The sequence below is a fragment of the Notamacropus eugenii genome, chromosome 2 (genome assembly GCF_028372415.1).
Source record: "Notamacropus eugenii isolate mMacEug1 chromosome 2, mMacEug1.pri_v2, whole genome shotgun sequence".
Taxonomy (NCBI): domain Eukaryota; kingdom Metazoa; phylum Chordata; class Mammalia; order Diprotodontia; family Macropodidae; genus Notamacropus; species Notamacropus eugenii.
The window spans coordinates 72,775,172-72,802,332 of NC_092873.1; the positions used below are offsets into that span (position 1 = coordinate 72,775,172).

General features: G+C 35.7%; 1 protein-coding gene across 3 annotated transcripts in view; it reads right to left on the reverse strand.

Annotated features, from left to right (window-relative positions):
• TEKT3 (tektin 3) overlaps positions 1-27,161 on the reverse strand; it is a 58,464-nt gene that overhangs the window by 25,224 nt on the left and 6,079 nt on the right. For all 3 annotated transcript variants that reach the window (XM_072640937.1, XM_072640935.1, XM_072640936.1), the window contains exon 3: positions 21,849-21,932. In XM_072640937.1, the coding sequence (XP_072497038.1) occupies positions 21,849-21,932 (84 nt within the window). The remainder of the gene's footprint in view (positions 1-21,848; positions 21,933-27,161) is intronic.

A 27,161-nucleotide genomic window follows, 5' to 3' on the forward strand; every position in this document is an offset into this window, starting at 1 on the left:
AAACATTTTCCCCAAAGTACTGCTTGTCCTGCATCCCACAAATTTTGTTATGTTGTCTCACTGTTGCCATTTCATGAAATTATTTTTGTATGATTTTTTCTTTTACTTACTCATTCTTTAGGATTAGGTTACTTAGTTTCTAATTAATTTTTATTCTATGCTTCAAAAATTCTAAATTGAATGTAATTTTTTGTTGCATTATAGACCAAAAAGAACATATTTAATATGTCTACTATTCTGTAATTGATTCTGAGATCTTTATGCCCTAATACATGGTCAATTTTTTGTGGAGGTGACATGCACATTTGAGAATAAGTATACTTCTTGCAATTCTCACTCAATACTTTCTAGTAGTCTTTTATCTGTAACTTTCCTAAAATTCTTTTCACCTCCCTAACTTCTTGTTTAATTTATTCCCTCTAAGTAGTATCTCTCTGACAGCCCTACTGATGATAGAGATCTTCCTATACAAGAATATAAACAGTTTAACCATGTTTCCTTCTTTCAGATTTCTGACTCGTTTATTTTTTTGTGCTTCTCTTGAGTTTTGAGTTGTATTTGTCAAATTTGGACTTTTCATTAGGAATGCTTAAGCATTTCAGTCTTCTATTTGACTGAATATTCATTATTTTTTATGCTTATACTCAGTTTTGCTGGGTGATTCTTATCTGTAATCCTAGCTCCTTTGCCTTCCAAAACATCATATTGCAAGCTTTCCATTCATTTATGTGGTTGCTAAATCTTGTGTCATCCTGACTGTGGTTCTATGGTATTTGAATTCTTTCTAGCAAATTTCAGTATTTCTCCTTCACCTGAGAGTTTGGAATTTTGGCTATAATATTTCTGGGAGTTTACATTTTGTGATTTCTTTCAGGAAGTGGCCCTTGGATTATCTCACTTTCTATTTTGCCTTTGAGTTCCAAGATATCTGGGCAGTTTTCCTTTATGATTTCTTGAAATATGATTTCAAGGGTCTTTTTTGTTCATGGCTTTTGGGTAGCCCAATAATTATTAACAATTATTATTATTTGTTCTTGATCTATTTTTCCAGGTCAGTTTTTTCCCTATGGTATATCTTATATTTTCTTCTATTTTTTCATTCTTTTTGACTTTGTTTTATAGTCTCTTGATGTCTCATGGAGTCCTTAGCTTCCACTTGACTAATTCTAATTTTCAGAGAGATATTTCCTTCAGTGAGAATTTGTGTTCCTCTTACCATTTGGCCAATTCTGAATTTTAAGGAATTATTTTCTTCTATATTTTTTGTGTCTCTTTTTACATAATTTTCTTTCATAGTTCTCTTCTTTTCCTGTCTTGTCTTCTACCACTTACTTGATTTCAAAAATCATTCTTTTGTTATTTTTATCTTCTTTAGCTCTTGCAGAAATTCTTGTACTTGTGTACAATCAAGTTTTTCTTTTTGTAGATGTTTTCAAATCATTGTCTTCTTCTGAGTTTGTGTCTTGAGATTCCTGGTCATCATAGAAGCTTTAGAAGGCCAGATTATTTTTGTTGTTGTTGTTAACTCACTTTTCTAGCCTACTTCTTGGCTTTGGGTTTTATTCTAGAGCTGAGTCTTCTTACCTTTGTGAGTAGGGGTATGAGTATCCTGAGATTCTATCTGCCACTTTTACAGACAGTTCTGGGGGCATTTGAGTGCTATATGCTTACAATGAGGTGTGATCTGGGGAGAAGTCCATTCACTGCCTTTCTGTTCTGTTCTCTGGTCCTTATAGTGAGAGAAACCCTGTTCCCTTGTGACTGGAATTCATTTTCTCTACCCTGAAACTGTGACCCAGAACTAGATAATGGGTGACAGAGCTGCCAAATGGACCTTACTCCTCTTCCCAGTGCTAGAACAAGGGCACCCTGGGAGCACTTTCTGCCTATATTGTTAGTCACCTTACCATCCTGGTTGCTGGTCTGTTCCCTGCCACTACTTCCATAACAGCCCAAGGCTGCCTGCTACAGAAAGGTGCTACTGCTGCTCTGTTGTGCTCTTGGCCAGCCCCTCATGTCCACAGACCTCTCTCTGTTTTCCTAAGCTGTCCTGGACATACTGTGACTTTTTCTTGACTTTCCCATTCAGAATTCAGTTTGACACATATTCTATGGTCATTGTAGAAGAGCTTTTGAGGAGGTTTGGTACTTTCATTCCACCACTCCACCATCTTGACTCTACTCTCTCTGATCAGTTTTCAGTTTCCTAGTTTCTGGATCATCTTCCTGCCCCAAAGCACAGAATTTGAGAGGTGGAAGAGACCTTAATAGCTATTAATTCAATCTATATCCTAAAGAATCGCTATTATTACATTAATCAAGTGGTTACCAAACCTCTGTGTGAAGATCTCCAAGAAAGAAGACTCTCTCAAGGTTGCCCATTCTATTTCTGGACAGCTCTAATTGTTCAAAAGTGTTTCCTGACATCAGGCCTAAGAGTTTACCCTGTTTGCAACTTCCAATTGCTGCTAATTCTGCCCAGTGGGGCCTAACAAAAGAAATCTAATCATTTTTACACATGACAGCTCCTGAGGATATTTATCAAGTCCTTTTTTACTCTCACAGCTAACATTTAAATAGCACTTTAAGGTCTGTAAAACATTTTTTATATATCATCTCATTTGATCCTTTTAACAAACCTGTGTGGTAGGTGTTATTGTTTTCTTTATCTTATAGATAAAAAATGAAATTATGGTGGGTAAAAAAACTTGCCCCGGGGTCAAACAACAAAGTAAGTTTTAGAGGCATGATTCAAACTGAATTATTTCTGGCTCAAAGTCTACTTCCTTTTCCACATGTTATTTCCCTTAACTTCTCCAACCTAAACAATATCTTCAATCAATCATCATAGAACATGATCTTGAGGTTTTTTTCATCATTCTGGTTGTCTTGGCCTGAACATCTCTAGCTTACCAATGTCCTTCTTAAAACTGTAGTCAAAATTGAACACAAAAATCTCAAAACATCCAATGAAGTCCAAGTATTGAGGAACTGTCACCATTTTATTCCTGGAAACAATGACTCTCTAATACAGGTCCAAATTTCATAAGCTTTTTTGCCTGCCACATAACCCTAATAACTCAGATTGAGCTTGGCATTCACTAAAATACCCAGATTTCTTTCAAACTGCAGTCAAGCAATGCCTTCTCCATTCTTTATTTATGAAGCCGATTTTTTAAAATTCAAGTTTAAGTTTTTACATTTACCTCTGTTGAATTTCATCTTATCAGATTTATCTCAATACTTTACACCACAGGTTCTTATCCTTTTAAGTGTCATGGAGATTCCTTTGGCAATCCATGAAGTCTCTGGACTCCATCTCACAATAAAACACGTAAGACTACAAAGAATTACATTAAAAATAGAATTATAAAAATATTTTTAAAACCAGAAACCTTGTTCTAATTCAGCAAGATCTTTTTGGATACTGGGTTTTAACTATTCCTCTTAGTTTTGGTAACATCTGCAAATTTGATGATCATGCCCTTTATTTCTTTATATGCATTATTGATAAAAATGTCAAATAACATATCCCTCCAGTATTTCATTAGAAATTTCCTGCCATGTTGACATTGAACCATGATCTCTTAAGTCTGACAACACAACTAGTTCTTAATTCATTTAATTGTATGATCATCACTTCTACATTTTTCTATCTTCTTAACAAGACTAGTATGAGATTTTTTTATCAAATGCTTTTCTAATGTAGCCTTCTGTCAGGGAAGGTTGCCAATGAGATTCAGTGGTGCCAAATGTATCTATGGCAACAGAGTAGACTTTTACCCAGAATACAGAGCAACTGTGACATTTTGAACTTGGTATTGAAAACTGTGGGAATAAGAATGCAAAGAATCCATTTTGATAAAACCACACAAAGCAGACTGGGGTGGGGTTTAAGAAGGCAGACTAATATTGTTCTTCCCAGGTATTCTGTTCCTGCCTCCAAGACTCTTGTTGGAGGATAGGTTGTTGTCACTGGTGATGGTGATCTGAGCTGAGGTATTGGTTCAAAGAGACTGCCTAGAGCTGCTGCTGTAGGGCTAATGATGTTAAGACAGAAGTTTCTGAACCACACACACATCAAAACTCCAATAATTTCCTTCCCCTCTTTCCTCTGTCACTGTAGGGAAGGCTCTATTAACTGCACAAATGATTCACTTCCTGCTTGGCTCCCCCCCATCCCATGAGGAATTAAGAGGAAGAAGACTAATTTGTTCTGTACTGGTTGCAGTGCCAAACAGCTTGCATTCCAAACATTTTATTCCTCAGTTGTTCACTGTCCTTTCATTTCTAATATATTTATTCCCATTTCTATAAAAGAAAAAAAAACTGATGGTCACCAAATTCTGACTAAGGGGGGGAGGCAAATTTTATTGTTCGGTGGAAGCTAAGGTGAGATTGTGAAAATCTCACAGGAAGAGGTAAGATGAGAGAGAGAGAGAGAGAGAGAGAAAGAGAGAGAGAGAGAGAGAGAGAGAGAGAGAGAGAGAGAGAAGCAGAAGTGTGTTTGTCATAATTAATATTCTAGAACCAAATTCAGAAACCCCATTAAGGAAAAATGAGCCACAGGATGACTAGTCAAGGTCAAGCCTGGGGCACTAAAAATGTTGGGACTTTTTACTATTTTATCTTAAGGTACTGGTGCCGCAACTGTTGTTTGAGGACTAAGGCTGCTTGGCTATGAAGTTGCTAAAGCTGGCTGCCACTTTTGGCTTTGCTCTTAGCAATAAAAAGATTTCTATTTACCTACGACCTAGTTTATGGGGATCCACTTAGTTTCTAATCTTTTGCTACAACAAAATGTGGTATTTTATTTTTATTCATTTTGCTCTTTTCAAGTCAACTGAGGGTATGGGTCAAAGGGTATGTACAGGTTTTTTTTTCTCATTTTAATAGCTAATTATTTTTACTTTTCAAATAACAAGTTTTTAAAAATTTATCCATTCTTCCTTACTGTATCCCACCTCTCAACTGAAAAAAACTAGAACAAATCTGAAATAGACAGACCAAGACAAGCACAGGCAAGAGTCAACCGAGAATTTGGGAGCGTCTTTATTAGCCAGCGGCTGTCTACAAAGGAAGCTGCCCTGAACAAAGGTGTGTGTGCCTTTTAAGCATCTTAGCACCTCCCGGTACAGCCTTATGGTTCCAATAGCACACATTTTTCACAGAACAGTTTTGACAGGGGTTCCTAGGTACTGCTAGGCAAGGGGGCACAACAGAGAGAGGGGCCCAAGCAGCTGCTAGGCAAAGGGGTACAACAGAGATGGGGGCCCAGGCAGCTGCTAGGCAAAGGGGTACAACAGAGATGGGGGCCCAGGCAGCTGCTAGGCAAAGGGGTACAACAGAAAGTGTAGCCACTAACAGTAAGTGGCTACTAGGCCCAACCCTGCCTAGAAACTCAACAGACATTTCTCAACCCAGAGGCTCTGGGGGGGAGGGGAAATAATACTTCAAAATCCAAACAAATCACTCAATATGTGGTTATGTATTATGGCAAAATAAATTTCCTCATGTCTGAAATCAATCAATCAATCAATATTTATTAAGTGCCGGTATTGCGTCAGGCACTGTGCTAAGCACTGGAAATACAAAAAGAGTTGAAAGATGGTTCTTGTTGTTCAGGAGCTTACAATCGTAAGGGGAAGACAACATGCAAACATATACATACAAAGCAAGTTAAATATAGGGTAAACAGGAAATAATTAACAGAGGTAAAGCACTAGATTTAAGAGGGGTTGGGGAAAAGCTTCTATAAAAGAGGAGGAGGAGTGGAGGAGGAAGAACATTCCAGGAATGGGGACAGAGAAAATGCCCAGAGTCAAGAGATGGAGTGTCTTGTTTGTGAAACAGTCAGGAAACTAGTGTCACTGGATCAAAAAATATGTGACAGGAAGGGGTTAGGTTACGCCAAAGAGAGCATTTGATATTTTGATGCTGGTGGCAAAGGGAGCCCACTAGAGTTTACTGAAGGGGCTGGTGGTAGTGACATGATAGGACTTGTGATTTAGGAAAATCACTTTAGTGGCTGCATGGAAGATGGATTGGAGAGGGAGAGACATAAGGCAGGTAGATTCATTAGCAGGATATTACAATAGTCCAGATATAAGGTGGTAAGGGCTTGCTCTAGAGTGGTGGCAGTGTGAGAGGAGAGAAGATGGTATACTTGAGAGATGTTACAAAGGTGAAATGGACAAGCCTTGGCAATAGATTGGGTAAGGGGAGTGAGAGAGCCTGAGGGAATGGGAGAATGGTATTAATCATATAAAGGAATGCTAATGACTTATGTAGACTTATTTCATGTCCTACATATTTGCTAGTCTTTAATTATTTCAATCAGTTTAATTCAGTTAGGGTTTTCTAATTATACCATCATATTATCTGGAAGTTTCCTTGGTGTCTATTTTTATTCCTTCAATTTTTTTCTTATCTTATTGGTATAACTTGCATTTCTAGCACTATATTAAGAAGTAATGGTGATAATGGGCATCTCCTCAGCTTATTCGAAATTCCTCTACCTTTTCTAATGTTCGCTCTGGAATTTAAGACATATTATTTATTATATTAAAGAAAGTTCCATTTATTTTGTAGATTTGTAACAGTGTTTAATAGAAACAGTATTATATTTCATCAAAAGCCTCTTCAGCATCTGTTGATATAATCTAATAGTATTTATTATCAATATTGTTGACATGGTTTATCATATTTTTATAGTTTTCTCTACGTTGAGTCAGGGGCATTCCTGGTATAAACCCAACCTGGTTAGAATGTATAATATTGGTATTGGTCAGTAGTTTTCTTTCTTTGCTTTATGTTTTCCTGGTTTAGAGATGAAGACCATATTTGTCTTGTAGAAAGAGATTTGAAGAGTGTCTTCTTTTGTTATTATTGCTAACTGTTTGTATAATTTTGGTGGGGAATTTTGGAATTTTTTGAAATTACTTTTTCTTTGTGTGACAAAATGCATATGTAACTATCTGTTCTTGGATTTTTTTTTCTCATGGGAGTTCATTTATATCTTGCTGCACTTATTTTTCTAGTATTAGGTTATTAGTCTATTTCTTCTTTTCTTAATCTAGATATTTAGCTTTATAAATATTTACCTATTTCCTCTAAGTTATCATTGTTGTTAGCAGAAAGTTGTACAAAATGGTGCCTAACAATTTCTTTTATTTCTTCAGTTGTTGTAGGTTCCTTCTAATTGTTGATATAAACAGCTTAGTTTTCTTCTGTATTTTATTATTTTAATTTCAATTTTTTATTTTTATTTTATTTGTTTTCAGTGTTCTACAATCACTTCCATATATCTTAAATTTTTCCCCCTTCTCCCCCACTTACCTCCTACCTCCCCACTCCTTCCCTGAGATGCCATACAGTTTTATATAGGTTCCACAATACATTCCTATTAAATACATTTTCACTTTAGTCATGTTGCATAGAAGAATTAAAATGAATGGGAGAAATCATAAAACAAACCAAAACATGATACAAAAGAAAATGATCTGCTTCATTCTGCAATTGAATTCCATAGTTATTTCCTTGGATGTAGAAGGCATTTTGCCTTAAGAGGCCATTGGGAATTATTTAAGTGCTTGCATTGCAATGAGGTGCTAAGTTTACCAGAAAAATTCCTCACATACTGTGGTTGTTGCTATGTACAAAGTTCTCCTGGTTCTGCTCCTTCCACTCAGCATTAGTTCATGTAAGTCTTTCCAGGCTTCTCTGAAGTCTTCCTGTTCATCATTTTATAGCACAATAGTATTCCATCACATTCATATACTACAATTTATTCAACCATTCCCCAAATGATGGGCATCCCCTTGATTTCCAGTTTTTACCTACCACAAAGAGAGCTACTATAAATATTTTTGTGCATGTGGGACCTTTTCCCATTTTTATTATCTCTTTGGGATATACTCCTAGAAGCAGTATTGCTGGGTCTAAGGGTATGCACACTTTTGTGACCCTTTGGGCATAGTTCCAAATTGCTTTCCAGAATGGTTGAATCAGCTTCACCAACGATGAATTAGTGTTCCAACTCTCCCACATCTTCTCCAACATTTATCATCTTCCTGTTTTGTCATGTTAGCTGATTGGATAGGTGTGATGTGGTATCTCAGAGTTGTTTTGATTTGCATCTCTCTAATCAATAGTGATTTAGAGCATTTTTATATAACTATAGCTTTAATTTCTTCCTCTGAACACTGCCTGCTCATATCCTTTGACCATTTATCAATTGGGGAATGACTTGTATTTTTGTACATTTGACTCAGTTCTCTATATATTTTAGAAATGAGGCCTTTATCACAGACACTAGTTACAAAAATTCTTTCCCAGTTTTTTTCTTCCCTCCTAATCTTGGTTGCATTGGGTTTGGTTGTACAAAAACCAGTTTAATGTAATCAAAATTATCCATTTTCCACTTCATAATGCTTTCTCTCTCTTCTTTAGTCAAAAATTCTGCCCTTCTCCATAAATCTGAAAAATACACTATTCCTTGTTCCACTTAATTGTTTATAGTATCAATCTTTATACCTAGATCATGTAGCCATTTGGACTTTATTCTTGTGTATGGTGTCAGGCATTGGTCTAAGTCTAGTTTCCACCACACTGTTATCCAGTTTTCACAGCAATTTTTGTTGAACAGTGAGTTCTTGTCCCAGAAACTGGGGTCCTTGAGTTTATCAAACAGAAGATTGCTATATTCATTGACTACTGTGTCTTGAGTACCCAACATATTCCACTGATCTACCCTTCTGTTTCTTAGCCAGTACCAAGTGGTTTTAATAATTGCTGCTTTATAATACAATTTGAGATCTGGTAGAGCTAGGCTACCTTCCCTAGCATTTCTTTTCATTAGTTCCCTTGATATTCTGGAAGCCACAAAATGACAGAGTGAAAGAGATTTCCAGCCCAAGGCCTCCTGGAAGGCCAACAAGAAAGGTCTATTGCACTGGGCTCAGGGTACAGTGCAGCCTATGGAGCACAGCCCAACCTTGGTCATGTGGCACTGGCAGGAACAGGATTGGAGCAGGCCTCAGGGGGTGGAATCCCTGGACAACAGCTGTGGTTCCCAGATTCCTCAACCCACAAAAGCCAAAGACAGCTTTAAAGGTCAGTGAGGAAACTCTCTCACCTGTGTGAGAAGGGAACGTGGTCTGGCCCTGCTGGCAGCAGCCACTGCAGCAGCAGCATCCATTTTTGGAACCCTTAGCCTAAAGACCCTGGGGAAATTGAGCTGCTGATCTGGATCTTGGCCCTGAGTGGTGGCCCCAGTGGTGAGGAAGAGTGCTGATGTGGTGGAACTGGTGGAGGCTCTGGACAGGGACCATATTGGCAGATCTGGGGCAAAACAGAACGCTGTGGTTGCTCACAGACAAGAGTGTAGGCCAGGAGAGGAGTAAACTCCTCTTCCTTGATTGTGCCAATTTGGAGGAACTGACAACTTACAGATCCCTAGAGTATACCCTCCTCTTAAGAAAGGACTCAAAAGTCAAGTAACTGGCTGGAAAAATGTGCAAAAAGGGGGAAAAAATAAGACTATAGAAGGTGAACTGGTATTTTCTTCCATCCTTTTGGATGAGGAATAACAATGCATACCATCAGAGAAATCAAGGCTTCTGCATTCAAAACCTCCAAAATAAATATGCAATGGTCTCAGGTCATGGAAGAACTCAAAAACAATTTTGAAAATCAAGTAAGAGAAGTGGAAGAAAAATTGGGAAGAGAAATAAGAGCACTGAAATAAAATCATGAAAAGTGAGTCAACAGCTTGCTAAAGGAGCCCCCCAAAAATGCTGAAGAAAATAACACCTTTAAAAATAGGTTAACTCAATTGGCAAAAGAAGTCCAAAAACCCAACGAGGAGAAGAGTCTTTTAAAAAGCAGCCAAAAGGAAAAGGAGGTTCAACAGCTCACTGAAGAAAATAATTCTTTAAAAATTAGAATGGAGCACATGGAAGATAATGACTTTATGAGAAACCAAGAAATTAAAAAACAAAATCCAAGGAATGAAAAAATAGCAGACAATTTGAAATATCTCATTGGAAAAGCCACTGATGCAGAAAACAGATCCAGGAGACACAATTTAAAAATTATGGGACTACCTGAAAGCCATGATCGAAAAAAGAGCCTTGATATCATTTTTCATGGAATTATCAAGGAAAATTGCCCTGATATTTTAGAATCAAAGGGAAAAATAAATATTGAAAGAATTCACCAATCACCTCATGAAAGAGATCCAAAAAGAGAAACTCCTAGGAGTATTGTAGCCAAATTCCAGAGTTCCCAGATCAAGGAGAAAATACTGCAAGCAGCTAAAAATAAACAATTAGAGTGTTGTGGAAATACAATCCGGATAGCACAGGATCTGGTAGCTTCTCCATTAAGGGATCAAAGGGCTTGGAACATGGTATTCCATAAATCAAAGGAATTAGGATTAAAACGAAGAATCACCCACCCAGCAAAACTGAGTATAATACTTTGGGGGGAAAAGGGTCATTCAATGAAATATAGGACTTTCAAGCATTCTTGATGAAAAGACAAGAGGTGAATAGAAAATTTGACTTTCAAACACAAGAATCAAGAGAAGCATGAAAAGGTAAACAGCAAAGAAAAGTCATAAGGGACTTACTAAAGTTGAACTACTTACATTCCTGTATGCAAAGATAATATTTGTAACTCTTGAAACTTTTCTCAGTATTTGGGTAGTTGGAGGGATTGTACACACACACACACACACACACACACACACACACACACACACACACATACAGACAGAGAGCACAGGGTGAGTTGAATAGGAAGGGATGATATCTAAAAAAATAAAATTAAGGGATGAGAGAGGAACATATTGGGAGGAAAAAGGGAGAAGTGGAATGAAATGGACTCATAAAAGAGGCAAGAAAAAGCTTTTTCAATGGAGGGGAAAGGGGGAAGGTGAGAGGGAGAAAAGCGAAGCTTACTCTTGTCATATTTGGCTTAAGGAGAGAATAACATTCACACTCAAATTGGTATGAAAATCTATCTTGCACTACAGGAAAGTAGGCGAGAAAGGGATAAGTGGGTTGGGGGGGACGATAGAAGGGAGGGCAAATGGGAGGAAGGAGCAATTAGAAGTTAAATACTTTTGGGGAGGGACAAGGTCAAAAGAGAGAATGGAAATAAATGGGGGCCAGGATAAGTTGGGGGAAATATAGTTAGTCTTACACAACATGACTATTATGGAAGTCGCTTGCAAAACTACACATCTATAGCCTGTATTGAATTGCTTGTCTTTTCAGTGGGGATGGGTGGGGAGGGAGGAAGGGAGAGAAGTTGGAACTCAAAGTTTTAGGAATGAATGTTGAGAATAATTTTTGCATACAACTGGGAAAAAAGAAGTACAGGTAATGGGGTATAGAAATTTATCTTGCCCTACAAGACAAGAGAGAAGATAGGGATAAGAGAACAGAGGGGTATGATAGTAGGGAGGGCAGATTGGGGGAAGGGGTAATCAGAACACATGGTGTTTTGGGGTAGGGGAGAGATGGGGAGAAAATTTGGAACTCAAAATTTTGTGCAAATGAATGTCAAAAACTAAAAATAAATAAAAAAAAATTAAAACCAGAATCCTCTAATATGTTCTTTACAAAAAATGCCCTGAAACAGAAAGATACACACAGAGCTAAAATAAGGGTTTGGAGCAGAATCTCAATTAATTATTAGTAGTTATTTTCCTTGGCCACATGGCAGTAAAATTGACAATCTAAATGAAAAGTGTGATTATCGCCAAAAATACAAATTACTCAGATTAAAAGAAGAGGAAATAGAATCCTTAACTAACTCTATTTTGGAAAAGAAACTAAACAAGTCATAAATTAACTCTCTAAGACAAAAAAAATACCCTCAATATTAGATGGATTTAAAATCGACGTTTACCAAACATCTAAGAACAATTAATTCCAATACCATATGAAGTGTTTGAAAAAGTAGGTAAAGAAGTAGTACTACTAAACTCCATCCATGACACAAATATAGTCTTGATGCCTAAATCATAGAGAACTGAAACACAGAGAGAAAACTTTAGACCAATTTCCCTAATAAATATTGATGTAAAAATTTTAAGTAAAACACCCATTTCTGTTTAAAAAAACAATAGAATGCACAGCAATAAGTGGTGTTTTTCTTCAAATGATAAGTACTGCTTATCAAAAAACAAGTATTATCTGTAATGAAAATATGCTAGAAACCTTTCCAAGAAGATTTGGGGTGAAGCCAGGGTATCCATTATCACCATTATTATTTAAAAAACATTAAAAAATTAGAAACACTAGCTACAGAAATAAGACAAGAAAAGGAAATAAAAGGAACATATAAGCAATGAGGAAACAAAACTATCATTTTTTGCACATGATAGAATGCTTTACTAAAACCCTAAAACTAAAAATCTAGTCAAAACAATGGATAACTTTGGCAAGACTGTGATAAAATAAATCCACATGAATCATCAGCATTGCTGTTTACTACCAAGAAAACCCAGTAGGAAGAGGTAGAAGAAGAAATTCCATTTAAAATAATAAGAATTATCATAAAATACTTGGGAGTCAACCTACCAAGATACATATGGAAACTATATAAACACAATTACAAAACACTTTTAGCACAAATAATGGCAGATTTATATAATTAGAGAAATGTTAATTGCTCATGAGTGGGCTGAGCCAATATAATAAAAATGACTATATTAACTAGATTAATTTACTTATTCAGCATGATATCAATCAAACTACCAAAAATTACTTTATAGAGCTAGAAAAAATAACAACATTAATCTAGAGAAAGAAAAAATCAAGAATTTTGAGGCAATTAATGAAAAAAATGGGAAGGAGGCCTTGCAGTACCAGGTCTGAAACTATACTTCAAAATGATGATCATAAAAGAATTTGGTACTGGATAAGGAACAGAGTGGTTGATCAATTGAATAGTTATTCAGAAGTAAATGAGCCTAGTAACCTAAGTTTAGACAAACCCAAACGTCCCAGATAATGGGGCAAGACAAAAACTGCTGAGAAAACTGGATAGTCTGGCAGAAACTATGCACAAACCAACATCTCCTACCCTATACCAAGATATGATCCAAATGGGCACATGATTAGACGTAAAAGGTGATATCATAAGCAAATTATGAGAGCATAGAAGAAATTATATGTCAGATCTATGGATAGAAGAAGAGAGTTTATGACCAAATAAACAAAACCAATGCAGCCAAAATTAGAAGAAAAGGAGTCACTGATCAAGGTAGGAGGAATCTTTACAGCAAGCTTTTCAGAAAAATGTATTATTTCTCAAATATAGAAGGGACAAATTTATAAGAATAAGGACCTTTCTCCAAATGATAGTCAAAGGATTTTAACAGACCATTTAAAAAAAATTATTCTTTGTTTTTAGTTTTCAGCATTCACTTCTTTAAGATTTTAGGTATAAATTTCTCCCCTTTCTTCTATTCCACTCTCCCCAAGATGAGAAGCAATACATGTTATACATGTACAATCATATTAAACATTTTCACATTAGTCATCTTGTAAAGAAAAATTAGAAACAAAGGGAAAAACCACAAGAAAGAAGAAATAAGAGAGAGAGTACATAGTATGCTTCAACTGGAATTCTCTGGATGTGGATAACATTTTACATCATGAGTCTTTTGGAATTGTCTTAGCACTTTGTATTGCTGAGAAGAGTTAAGTCCATCACAGTTGGTCAGCACAAAATGTGGCTGTTACTGTGTACAATGTTCTCCTGGTCATCATTTCTTATGGAACAATAGTATTCCATTAAAATTATATAGCACAATTTGTTCATCCATTCCCTAATTGATGGGCATCCCTCAATTTCCCATTCTTGGCCACCACAATAAGAGCTGCGATAAATATTTTTGTATATGTGAGTACAATTTTTATGCTCTTTGGGACAGAGACCAAGAAGTGGTATTGCTAGGTCAAGGGGTATGAACTTTTTTTATAGCCCTTTCAGCATAGTTTCAAATTGCTCCCTAGAATAGTTAGATCAGTTTACAACTCCACCAACAATGCATTAGTGTTCCAATTTTCCCACATCTTCTCCAAAATTTGTCATTTTCCTGTTTTGTCACGTTAGCCAATCTGACTAGCTCAGAGTTATGACATTCTACCAATCTGGTAGCTCAGAGTTGTTTTAATTGGCATTTCTCTAATCAATACTGATTTAGAGCATTTTTTCATATGACTATAGATAGCTTTAATTTCTTCATCTGAAAACAACAGGCAGTTTTCAAAGAAAAAAAATCAGTCATTAATTATTATATAAAAATGTTCTAAATTACTAATTAGAGTAACTAAATTAAATAACTAAATTAAAATAATTAAAATTAAATTAAATTAAAATAACTCTGAAGTACCATATCACATTCATCAGATAGGCTAAGAAAGATAAAGGAAAGTAACAAGTACTAGAGGATTTTGTCAAGATAACTTGTTGGTTTTTAATATTTGAGGTTTGTTTCACTGTTTTCTGTTTTACTTTTTCATTATAATTGTTTAGTAACTTTAAACTTAAAGAAAGTAGGGAAAACCATTAGACTAGGTATGACCTAAAAACATCCCTTATGAATATCAATATCATTAATAGAAATGATGAAAAGCAGGAAAGAGAAGAGCTCTCTAGTTCTCTTCAAGTTTCCAATCTGTTCAGGGCTCTTCAAGTCTCTTTGGGTACTGCAGTCTTTGAGGGTTTTTTTTAAAAAATTTGCTTCTGTTTAGAAGTTGCTTAGGGTGTTTCTGACTTTCAGTTTCAAGAGAGAAGGTGGATGAGGTTGACCCCACTATTTGTGATTATACCATTGGAGGTAAATATTCCTTTGTAAAAGTTTTTGTGTTTCATATGAAAATGTAATAGATTTAAAAAATAACTCCAAGAGAAAACTTTGAAGAATGTCATAAATGAGAATAATTATTTCTAGGAAACCAAAGATAACCATGTCTTTCCATGTGCAGTTATAGCTGAATTTCAGGGAAGACACAACTCTTGAACAACTGCAACCATACATCAATTAGAGAAGCAGAAGTCAATAAAGTGCCAAAACATTGGATAAATTGTAGAAACAGTCTTATTACACTTATTTGACAAATTTCTTTAATATCTCATTTTTCTTTGAGGACATATAAACAGATTATACATGTGGATGTATATGGATTATTTATTTCTATGCAGACTTATAAAAATTACTTTCAAACCATCTAGAAATACTGTTTCAAAAATACCAATTTATCATATATTTTATTTTATATTTTTATAGACTCAATTTAAGTTCAAATATTAGAGAAAAGGAAGCATGATGAAGAACGTGTATTGCAGGATTTCACTTACATTACTGAATGAAAAAGAACACAAAATAAAATGCATCTAATGATTCAGGGTTATTTTGTGTGTGTGTGTGCAAAGAAAGCCCAGTTTCAAAAACCTCAGACATATCTAAAACTTGGATTCTGCCATTTCACAAAAATTTTTCTTGAACCATCCTATAAAGCTGCTTACCAGGTTGCTAACCAAAGGAAGCCCAAAATTATTGGAGAGACTTTTTACTTCTTTGTGCATTGGAAATGATCAAACTAGTTTGTGGATTGGAACAGAAGGGGAAAAATGGAAACAGATAATCCAATGATGTAATATTCTACAATAGTTGCTATTTCTTTTAACATTTTGAAGCAGGTCATCAAGTGAGGAATTGGCAGCCATACCATTCCACTTCAGTATGCAACTGGATGAAACTCCAGACATCCTTCACTGTAGATACCTCCTTTCTTTGGTTTACCATTTGTTTGCTGATATCATCAAAGAATTATTATTTTGTAAGTCAGTTTTTGAAACTACAAAGATTGTGAACATTGTGAAAATGTTAAAAAAAAGTTTGCAAAAGAAAACTGTGACAAGAAAGAAGAATTCATACTCTTTGTATAAATGGAGTGATGCTTGATAATAGATCTGGTTTTGTTACTTTATGAAAAAGAAGTTTCTCATGTCATTCTCATTCATGGCTCTCTACACAGATATTCAATGGCTTTTCCAAAACTCTTGAAAGAAGTCACAAAAGTCATCAATTTTAACAAAAGTAAGTTTCTGAATAATCACATTTTAAAAAGATTTTTTTCAAGAAATTGAAGCAAAATATAAAGTTCTCTACCACACAGAAATTCAAAAGGATATCATGAGGCATTTGTTTAGATTAAAGACCAAGTTTTCACTTTTTCAGAAAGGAAAAGAAAATCCATTCTTAGAACATTTTGAAAGAATTTTTTTTCTAGATTAGTTGGTTTTTCTTGGCAGATATTTTAAACCATAAGAATGATATAAACCTTCACTTTAACATTCTAAATTTAATACTGCTGAAAAATTATAAGCTTTCTTGGCTGGACTGTCCATATGAAAGAAGATAGTGAAAGTTAATTTGCAAAAGTTTGTAAAACTTTCAAATGTTGGAGAAAATGCTTTATTAAGATAAAACTGAGCTACATACACAATTCTTTATAAATTTCTTTGAAAAGAGTAATCTCCAAACATTAAGAAATACTTCAGAACTCTTGCAAGAAAGTCATTTCTATCTTGATGGCAACTAAATTTGAACCATTAATTCACAACTTCTTTAAAAAATGTAAATTGTATTGAAGAGGAACTCATTTATCTTAGGACAAAAAAATGACAACAGTTGGAATCTAACTCAAAAAGATTAAGAGAATTCATGTGCTTTCTAGAATTTCATTGTTCTTTGAGAGAAGCCTATCCTCATGGAAATTTTAATTCCATTTACAGCAACATATGTTTGCAAATTGAGATTTTTAATACTTTTATAACCATGAATACCAAAAAAATCTGAAATCAATTAGATATCCAACATGATATATATTGCCTTTTCAAAGGCACCTCCACCCTTTAATGTTTTTATTCAAGCAAAGCAACAACAATTTTTATACTGTGCCTATAAAAAATTAAACTTTAACTTGCCGACATTTAAATTTTATTTGATGCATTAAAAAGCATATATTACTATATCGTAAATTTGTTTTTTAATATTTTAACTGCATTTAAATATAATTATTTTCCTTTACATTCTATGTATTTTATGCATTTAAAAACATTATTCTGAGAATGAGTCCATACGATTCACCAAACAGCCAAAACAGTCTGACACAAGAAAATTAAAAATTCTTCCTTTCTTTCCTTCCTTTCTTCATCTCCTTCCCCCACCCTTGTTTTTCTCCCTCCCTCTCTCTCTCAATTTCATTAGCTCCCAGGCTTATTATCTCAATGCAGATAACTCCTAGATCTATGTATCCAGCTCCAGTCTCTTCCTTGAGTTTCCAAGTATTTACTGGACATTTCATATTGGATATCCTGGAGACATCTCAACTCATCATTTCTAAAACTGAACTTATATCTTTCCTTTAAACCATCAACCTCTTCTAAACTTCTTATTTTTGAAGGCAGCACTATCCTCCCAGTCTCCTTGGCATTATCTCTAACTCATTCTCTCACCCCACATTAATAAGCAATTGCCAAATCTTATTTCTACCTTTACAATGTCTCTCACATCCAACCTCTTATTCACACAGCGACCATCTTATTTTCTCCCTACTTCAATCTGTACTAAATACTGCCAAAACAATTTCCCTTAAACACAGACCTGACCATGTGACTCACCCATTTAACCAATTCCAGTGGTTTTTTATTGCCTCTAGGATCAAATACAGAATCTTCTGTTGAGCTTTTAAAGTCCTGTAACAATAAGGACCCCAACATACCCAGGAAGGCCTGCTGCATAGGTTCTTAGATCTGCATTTCTAAAAGGAAAGCAACTTTTGAGGGGTCAACCATCTACTTTAATCAAATACATATATCATTCACTTAGTTCAGAGGGAAAAGTCAGCACCCTGAACTTCAGAGAAAATACAAACATAAATTACAAGCAGAAATTACAACAGAAAGACCAATAGACAGGGTTTCCAACTGTCTGACCATAGACAATACAAACATTGTTACCAGAGAGAGAAGCACCAACATGTGGGTTTTCAAAGCTGGGGTCTCCTTAGTGGCTACCCAGAGTCTCATTTGGCATATGAACCTTCTTCCAAAAAATAAATCCCAAAGTAAAACCTCACCTCAGTGTGTGTGTGTGTGTGTGTGTGTGTGTGTGTGTGTGTGTGTGTGTGTGTGTGTGTGTGTGTACTTTTCAGAGCCTGAGGGTACTACCCTTGTAATCCAGTGCCTCATTAGAAATTAACAAAAGGTATCTGAGGACTATTAATGGGCAGAGAAGATCTTTAACTCTTTCCTCCCTGCCTCCCCCTAACCTTACATTAACATTACTAGCCCAGAACAACCTGAGCCATCCTATTTTTCCACACTTGTTGGACATTATACTCCCTCCCACACTAGGCAATCCAGCCAAAACAAAAGGAGAGGAGATTGGGGAATCTGAGGAGAAAGTACTACTTCTCATCTATCCAAGAAGGTTTGGAATGTGAGGGTTTCCAACTCAGCCACTTAGTTGAGAGGAGTAAATGAAGAGAGCAGAAATACCCTTGGGTTCCACAAGTGGCATAGTATTACCCTTTACGCACATCCAGAACTGTGATGCTCTTCTCCAATAGAATTTAAGTTCCCTGAGAGAACACAGACTCATTTTTTTACCTTTGTACCCAGTGAACCTAGCACAGTACATGGTACACAGAGAGCTTTTAGTAAATATTTATTAATTATAAGAAAAACAGAAAGCAAAGGTTGGAGCTAAATAGAAAGATGGCTCACAGGTTCTCCAAAGAGGTCCATAAAGAAACTGTCAGTTAGTTTTATTATGTCACCAATGGAATTGTTTTAATTCCATATAACAATTGAAATGCCACAAAATGATGCAGCTACATCACTTCATGGAACCTACAGTCATCTCATATCACATTGTTTATGATAAATTTTTGTAAAAAGACCACCAAAAGTAATTGCTGTTTATGTACCCAATATTTCTTGAGAATAAAAAGGTAGAGAAATTCTATGAATAACTCCAAATGAAATCAATTCATGCTTCAATATGGTAATAGGAAAAGAAGGTAGAAATGTAAAATTTTGGTCAGGAATAAGGAATGAGAGAGTCGAAAGATTTATAGTCTATATAGAAACCTGATATTGCATATTTTGAATACTTTCTTTGAAAGAAGAATCAGAAATTACTAGGCATGGGAAGCACCAAACATTACAAAAATTAAAATTGATTACATTCTGTTAGGCAGTAAGTGGTTTGTTACTTTCATGGGCATCAATCCTGAATCAGCTTTCTAAGTACAGATAGACAACTAGCAAAAATTAAAACTAATACAAACCTAAAGGAACAGTGTGTTGAAATGGATTGGAGTGTGAGAGACTGGAGGATGTAGAACAAAATAATGCCTTAATAACTTTCCCCAAAAAAACTATCTTCTATGAATATGTCAAAGTCATAGAAAATTCCTTGAATGATTTTGCAAGCCGTAATCTCATTTTTGTAAACTTTTTACCATTATTAATTCCAGGTGAGGGATAAAACACAGTGCTATATGCTCTCCAAAGGGGTTCACCACTGTCAGAGGAAATCCAAAGTAGATTTCAAGTTGAGAAGAAATTTCCTGATGAGGTGCTCTAGAAGCTCTTATTTGTAGAAGACACTGTGACCCAGAAGACATTGAGCCCCAGACTATTGCAGAAGCTTGTAGCAAAATAAAAATTATTCAAAAAAGTCTGGGTTTAATTACCTCCTTAGGAAAAACCAAGTAGATGAAGAATGCCTGTTGTTTAAACTATAATATGCACGCTGGATAGACAACCTATAGATCTCCAATAAATGAATGAACAAAGATATGTATATGTGTTTTCATGTCACACACAGACATATATTTATATTTGAAAGTGGGATGGATTTCCCCTGGGAAATTACAAGATAATTTTAATGATACCAAGCTTCTGAAAGGTCCGTATTTTTAATACCAATATTCCTCTGCAGTTTTATATGGTTTTACAACATAAAACACCACCATCTCTGCCTGAAAATGAGTATCATTCTGAGGCCAATGGAAAAGTGCATGGTGGGTATGTATAGTTGCAATATATTATAAATAAGGCATTATGAATGAGAGAGTAAAGAATATTATCAAAGAAATATATCATTGAAAAAGATGGTTAAGTAGCAAGGGCAAGGAATTACCACTGTATAGCCTGTTGCTACCATATAAAAATTAAACAAGTACAGCCTGCAGCATGTTGGGTGGCCCCCTTCTGATAAACTTATGGGAGTATCTGGATAAGATTCACACAGGATGTGTGACCCAGATGCCTTGCGATCTATATTGTTGAGGGAAATACCCTTATCTAGTCACAAATTCATTTGCTGGATTTTCATGAAATGCTAAAATGATAAGTTGAATGAACAGTAGACAGAACTCAATACATATAATGCAAAGTATATCTACAAACATATACATAAAATCTATTAGAATGTAAGTTTCTTAAGGACAGGAACTATATATTTTTTGACACCTAAAAGCATTTTTTTGTTTCTCAACTACACAAGAACCAGGACAGTAAAGGGGGGGGGGCCAAGCTTGGGGCCAGGGTGGACACACAGCAGAGGAGCTGTGGTAAGGGTGGACCCGTTCCAGCCCGCCTTGGCTGTGATCCATATCGTAGTCATTGACATAGGTCCTGTCCCTGGGAATTTGGAGATGCTTGGTGAGCAGCTCACAGGGCTTCTTGCTGTATGCCTTGTTCTGGGGTCCGCCGATCTTGCCAATGCTTTGCAGGTTGCAGATGGCACACGGGTCCGAGGGGCCCCCAAGGCCATCAGCTGGTCTGCGGAGATGGGCACCGCGATGTACTGGGCCAGCTTGCCTGTAACCTCGGCTAGCTGCACGGTGAGCTCGCTCAGCTCAGCTGGGAGTCGGGCACGTTGGTGTGCCACACGCACGAGGAGGTGAGAGTGGAACTGGGTTGAGCAAAGGGCGGGCTAAGCCCAGTCTATCTCTCTTTTTGAATTTGCATTCTTAGGGTTTAGTACGGGAACTGGCACGTAAGAAGTACTTTATTAAATAAGTGGGTTTTCTTTCATCCATTCATATTGTGAGTGCAATTACATTTCAGATAAATGCTTAGTAGATCTTCCATTTATTTTTCTGCTAAATAGGGTTAGTTCTAGTTAAAATGGTATAAATTATATAGTAGACAGTTTGTCTTCTATAGTGCCAACTTTCCTTTTCTGTGCCTTAAATTCTGTTTCTCCCCATTTCTCTTTCACTCCCTTCCTTCCCTAAAGTTGCTTTATGTTGTCATGTTCTTTTTCTCTTTTCATACTTACTTTCTGAAAGGGATCTTAAAATCACATTCATACTGAAGAGATAAATGATCAATAACATTTATTCTATTACCTTTCATAAGGATGTTCACATTTCACAGAAGATAAATTCACATAAATCAATTGCTAATTGTGGAATTACAGTGGGAGAGGTAGTTTTGGAATATAGAATTCTCTTCTCATACTTTGAAATTATATAGTTTAGGCAGTAACTTGTTTATATAAGAGTTCTATGTGATATGATTTTAAGTAGGTACGCATACTGAACTGCTATATTTATTTTAGGTACTAATAAAAAACTGATAACTATCTAAGTGCCTTATTATGGTGGTATAGTTGAAAATTTTAAATATTTCATATAGTGACTCAACATCTTTTATTGATGTTGTACTCTATTTTTCCATAATAAATGCACTCATATTTATTTATAAGTACTTTGTTGTCTAAAAGAGTAAATAAAACTTACTGTCAAGAGCTGTTTTTCCACATCATCGTGAACAAGATCAATGCCAACCCTTTTCTCTCTATGAAATAAACATTCTTGAGCTACCTATAAATATAAAAGGAACCATTGAAGACCATTATTAACTTTCCAATATAATAAATAAATAGCAGTTATTTTACTTTATTTTTTTAAAAATCCATTCCAGTGTATAGGAACTATCAGGATTAATTTTTCAAACTTTAGTTATTTAAGTCCTGATGGATCTCTAATCAATTTGATGACAAACCTCCCCTCCTTCTTCTCTTCCCCGCCCTAACTCCCCAATGAGCTTGGTGAGATTAGAAGGTATGGACCATTACTGGAAGGATGCTTTCCATAGAGGTAGACATGAGCCTTAGCACTCTGTCTTAGCACCATGACTGCAAGATGATTGGTGACTAAGAGTCAAAGAGAGGAAAACAAAGCCCTAACCAAGAGTACCCATCTTTACCTTGATGGTATACAAAGGTAAGCTGAGATACCAGGTCTGCCTTTAGTGTTCTATATCTCTTGAACCTGCAATAAAGTGAAGGAGAGGTGATTTCTTCTCTCCTTGTTGAAAATGGAAACTGAAGAGCAAAGCTCACAGTGATCTGCCTGTGCTTAGTCATGGGACCTGAGATAGGAGTTCATAAATTTTGAGTTACTCGTTGGTTTTTGCCTTCTGTTTCTTTTTTTGAGGACACACCAGAGGTTCATTATGAATTCAGGTGTATTCATCCTTGGTTGCTGAAAAAGACCATGCCATCAGAGAAGTAATGACATGACTTGCACTTGACTTTGTTTTGAGTGAGGGAGGGCTGTGCAGGTCACCAGCCTCATTTCTCCTTCAGAGCTAGCTGAATCCAGTGACCAGATATTTATCAGGATGACTGGAGATATCACAAGATGAGGCAATTGGGGTTAAGTGACTTGCCCCAGGTCACACACCTAGTGAGTGTCAAGTGTCTGAGGTGAGATTGGAACTCAGGTCATTCTGACTCCTGCACTGGTGCTCTATCCACTGCACCACCTAGCTGCTTGAGTTCAGGTACATGCCTCCTAAAGGGAGAAGAGGATCCTCAATGGAAGATCACTCTGCAACTAAGAGACTAAAATCATGTTGTGGAGGCATGGAAAGAGGAAGGAAGAGATTTGAACCTTTCCAATCCTGCTATTGCTGAAAATCATTCAGTGGAATAGGTCTAAGGTGAATGGGGAGAACTAGTTTAGTAAATCTCCCCAAAATGTCTTTACTTTCTGGAAATAATCTAATGGACTATTTGAGTGTTTTATGTTTCTGCATTTGTTTGTAGATTACTGTGGCTTCTTTGAATCTTATACATTTTCTGTAGAGGGTGAGAGACTCACCCATTCATCAAGGACTTCCATGATCAATCTTCTTTAGATTTCATAATATGCAATATCTTGTGATAAAGTAATTCCATAAAAGTTTACCTACCAGTTGAATTGATAGTAACTGACTCTTTCCCCTTTTATACATTTGAAATAAATCCCTTCACTTTGGAATTCTGTCAACTTTCCATTGGACTTCCGGAAAGGGAGGGAGGAAGATGAGATTTTACTGCATACTCTCTCTCTCCCAGGTAGAAATAGTGGAGACAAGCACAGAGCAGTAAGAATATGACATGGGACCTCAAGTCTATGACTTGCCTGTTCTCTTTTTAAATGTCTTTCTCTATGTCAGACCACCAAAGAACAACTCTGAGAAATGGATTCCTTTCCTAGAAAGTAACTTTATGCACTTGAGAGGCCAGGAATTTCGGAGTTGGTGCCAACATCTCCATAAAAGATGTTTCCTAATACTAAACCACTTCTCAGATGAGATGACTGCCATCAGGATCATTCTGAACCAGAAAAAAGTGAAGGGCTACACCTGGATGACCAGAAGATCTAGAGATCTTGAGTGTGTTACTCTTACAGTAGAGATGTAAAATAAATGTGAACTATCTGTTCAACAGTCTTATAAAGTTGGGCTTACTTTCCAGAAAAGTATAATACATATGAAGAGTTTTTGTTTTATGTCTGAAGAATTAGGCATTTTTTTTGATAGAGGAGATAAATAGCTGTGCTATACCTGATAGCTATATTGTATTCTGAATTTTCTAATGGACTCCTGTTAAGCCTTTTTGAGGATACCATAGATATGAGTCAAACTTATTTTAGAGATAGATTTTCCCTGTAGTTCTACTTTTTGGTGGGGGCATAATAAATGAGAGAGATGAAAGAATCCTGATACCACCTCTTTGCCATTAGGCTGCCTCTAGGATGAATCTAGCACCTGAGTCAAAAGATGGAATAGTTGTGGGAAGGGCATGCCTCAGGTTACATACAGAAAAGAAAGAAAGTTTAAGGTTTTTCTTTTTTTGGGGGGAGAGAAAGCAAAGTGTAAAACAAACCATCTCTTTCACTATCAATGAACAATGAATGGCAATCCAGGGGGCTGAGTGAAATTGTCTTCCATACCTTGTAACTTTAGATGAAGCACAAAAGGAACCTTAACAAAATCTCAAAATTGGAAAGTTGGGTGAACTCAGATGTAGTTGAAAACAGATATATAGTTGATTGTTTGGAAGTATTTGAGAACATTATTTGTATTTTACCCTCTTTCAGAAAAAAAAAAAAATTCAATAACCTCAAATCCACAACTGAAATATTGGTTGCTCAATCCATATTCTAAGAAAGGAACAGCTAAATTTTTTTGTCATTCATTCACTTATTTATTAATTTTCTCAACTGTATACAACCATTGCTGGTTAGCTTCTCCCACTCCCATCCCTATGGAGGGACCTCTTCTCTCTCTCTACCACTGCTGGACTAAGCCTTCCTTCACTGTGGATACACATTCTTCCTTTCAGTCTACCCAAGGCAAAGTTTTTGTTTTCAAAAGACACATATAGCCTCATCCCCTCTAGAGCAGGAAGGAGCCTCACAGGCCACTTGAGCCACCTCTCATATTTTCCAGAAGATGAAACTGAGCCCCAGAGAGATGAAGAAGTGACTTACTCAAGGTCACTCTTGTGGACTGGCACTCAGGTGCTCTGGCTCCAAAGCAGTTTCCCTTTTTTTCTAGTTAAATTTATTTATTTTCAGTTTCCAACATTCACTTCCACAAAATTGTGAATTTCAAATTTTCTCTCCATCTCCCCCACCCCATACAGGACAGTATGTATTCTGATTTCTCTTTCTACAATCTGCCCTTGTTTCTATCACCATCTCCTCTGCCCTAATGCCCTTCCCTTCTATTTTCTTGTAGGGCAAGATAGATTTCTATACCCCATTGCCTATATATCTTATTAAGGAACAAATAAGTTAACAATTGTATTTATATATACCAAAACTTTTTTTTTCCAGAAAAAGTAACTAAGAAATTGGTTTTTAAACTTTTTATCCAGATGATTTGATGTCATATGGATAGGATATGGTTGATTAACTTTTTGCAAAAATGAGAAATTATAGATAAAAACTAGAGAAAGATCTCAGGTTAGATGTTAGGATAATTTCCTTTATGATGGTGGAATGAAATAAATAAAGTGCCCAGCACCTAGTATATAGCAGGTACTGTGCTAAGTACTTTACAATTACTATCTCATTTGATCTTCATGACAATCCTGAGAGGGAAATGCTATTTTTATCCCATTTTACAGCTGAAGAAACTAAGGGAAACAGAGGGTAAGTGCTTTACAATAGGGTCACACATCTAGTTAAGTGTCTGAGGCTGGATTTGAACACAGATCTTTCTAACTCCAGATTCATCTGCTGTTTCAGAGGTGTCAAAAGGAGGCTTGCAAGCTTCATTAGGCCTACAATACTCCCTGAATCAGGCTAAAATGTGATTGGGATATATCTAACAAACTAAAAATGCAACAAAACACAGATAATATTACATTTTAAACTAAGTAGATATGCAGCCTCCAGCAATCTTTATGTAAGGATTAGGGGATCTTGTTTCTATTTGAGTTTGACATCACTGCAGTATAGTACCAAGCTGACTTACAAGAACCAATAAGAATTATTTTACACTGATAAAGGTTACTGAAGGAAATTACTAAATAACCTCTGGAAATAAAGTAAAAAAGGCATTTCAGAGAACTTAAGGGATGTGCCAATGGTTACACAGCAAGTAAGTGTCAGAGCAGGCAATCTTTCTGGAATGTTTTTTTTTGGTGGGGGTGTCATTAAATCCTCTGGCAGTTTGTGAAGTCTATGCACTAGATCAGTGGTTCTCAATATATGACTGGAAGATTACACTAATTGTCTATAGTAACATACATTAGTAATACATGGTATTTAATAGTTTTTAAAAGACATTTTTGTTCCAACAAAAGCGACCTTATTCTTTCCTTGAATTTTGCTTGTATTTGTGGGATTTTTATTATCTGGTGGCAAGCAATAGAGAGTAGGATATGTAGTTTATAGGAATGACACTTAAATCACTTAAATACTTTGAAAACTTCTGGAGGTCCCTTTTGGTTTTATTTTAAAGTTATACTAAATACATATACATGTGTGTATACACATACATATTTACATACTCAGTTTCATGTAGATGTTAAGTAAACATCAAAATAATTGATGAGTATATTTCTTGCAAAAATATACGCTGTAGCCAAATTAAATTTTAACTTTAAAATCTTCCAAAACAGAAATATTCTATTTTCCAAAAATATATGTATACACATGTGTATATACATATGTTGAGAGAGAGAGAGAGAGAGAGAGAGAGAGAGAGAGAGAGAGAGAGAGCGCTTTCCTTGAAATCTGGCTTATATTTGTGAGATTTTTATCATCTGTAGCAAGCAATAGGAATGATCCTTAAAATCATATATTTGATTTGATCAGTAATGAAGATACAAATTAAAACTGCAGACTCGAAAAAGGCAGAGATGACCTGAGCACAGGAGAAAGAATGAATACTTAAATTTGATACCACATACTGACTTGATTTCCTGGTTAACTGTAGCAAATGGTTTTGCCTCCATCAAAATTGTTCATTTTTTAGATAGGATTTGATTTCATTAGCTAATAATGTTTTTATAGTGTGCTACAACAGGATTTAATACTAGTTGTATGCATATACATCTCATGAAGCAGATTATATTTTTCTTCAATATCTTGTTAGTACGATTGCGATAATTTTGCTTCATTATATGACACAATGAATCTTAATCTTTTCTCCACACTCAGATCCCATTTGAGTAATTCTTCTATATCTGAATCTACAAAATGTACACTATGTAAAATGGATTAGATGACAGTAATTTTTAATTATGGTAAGTTATGATTAAAAATTTA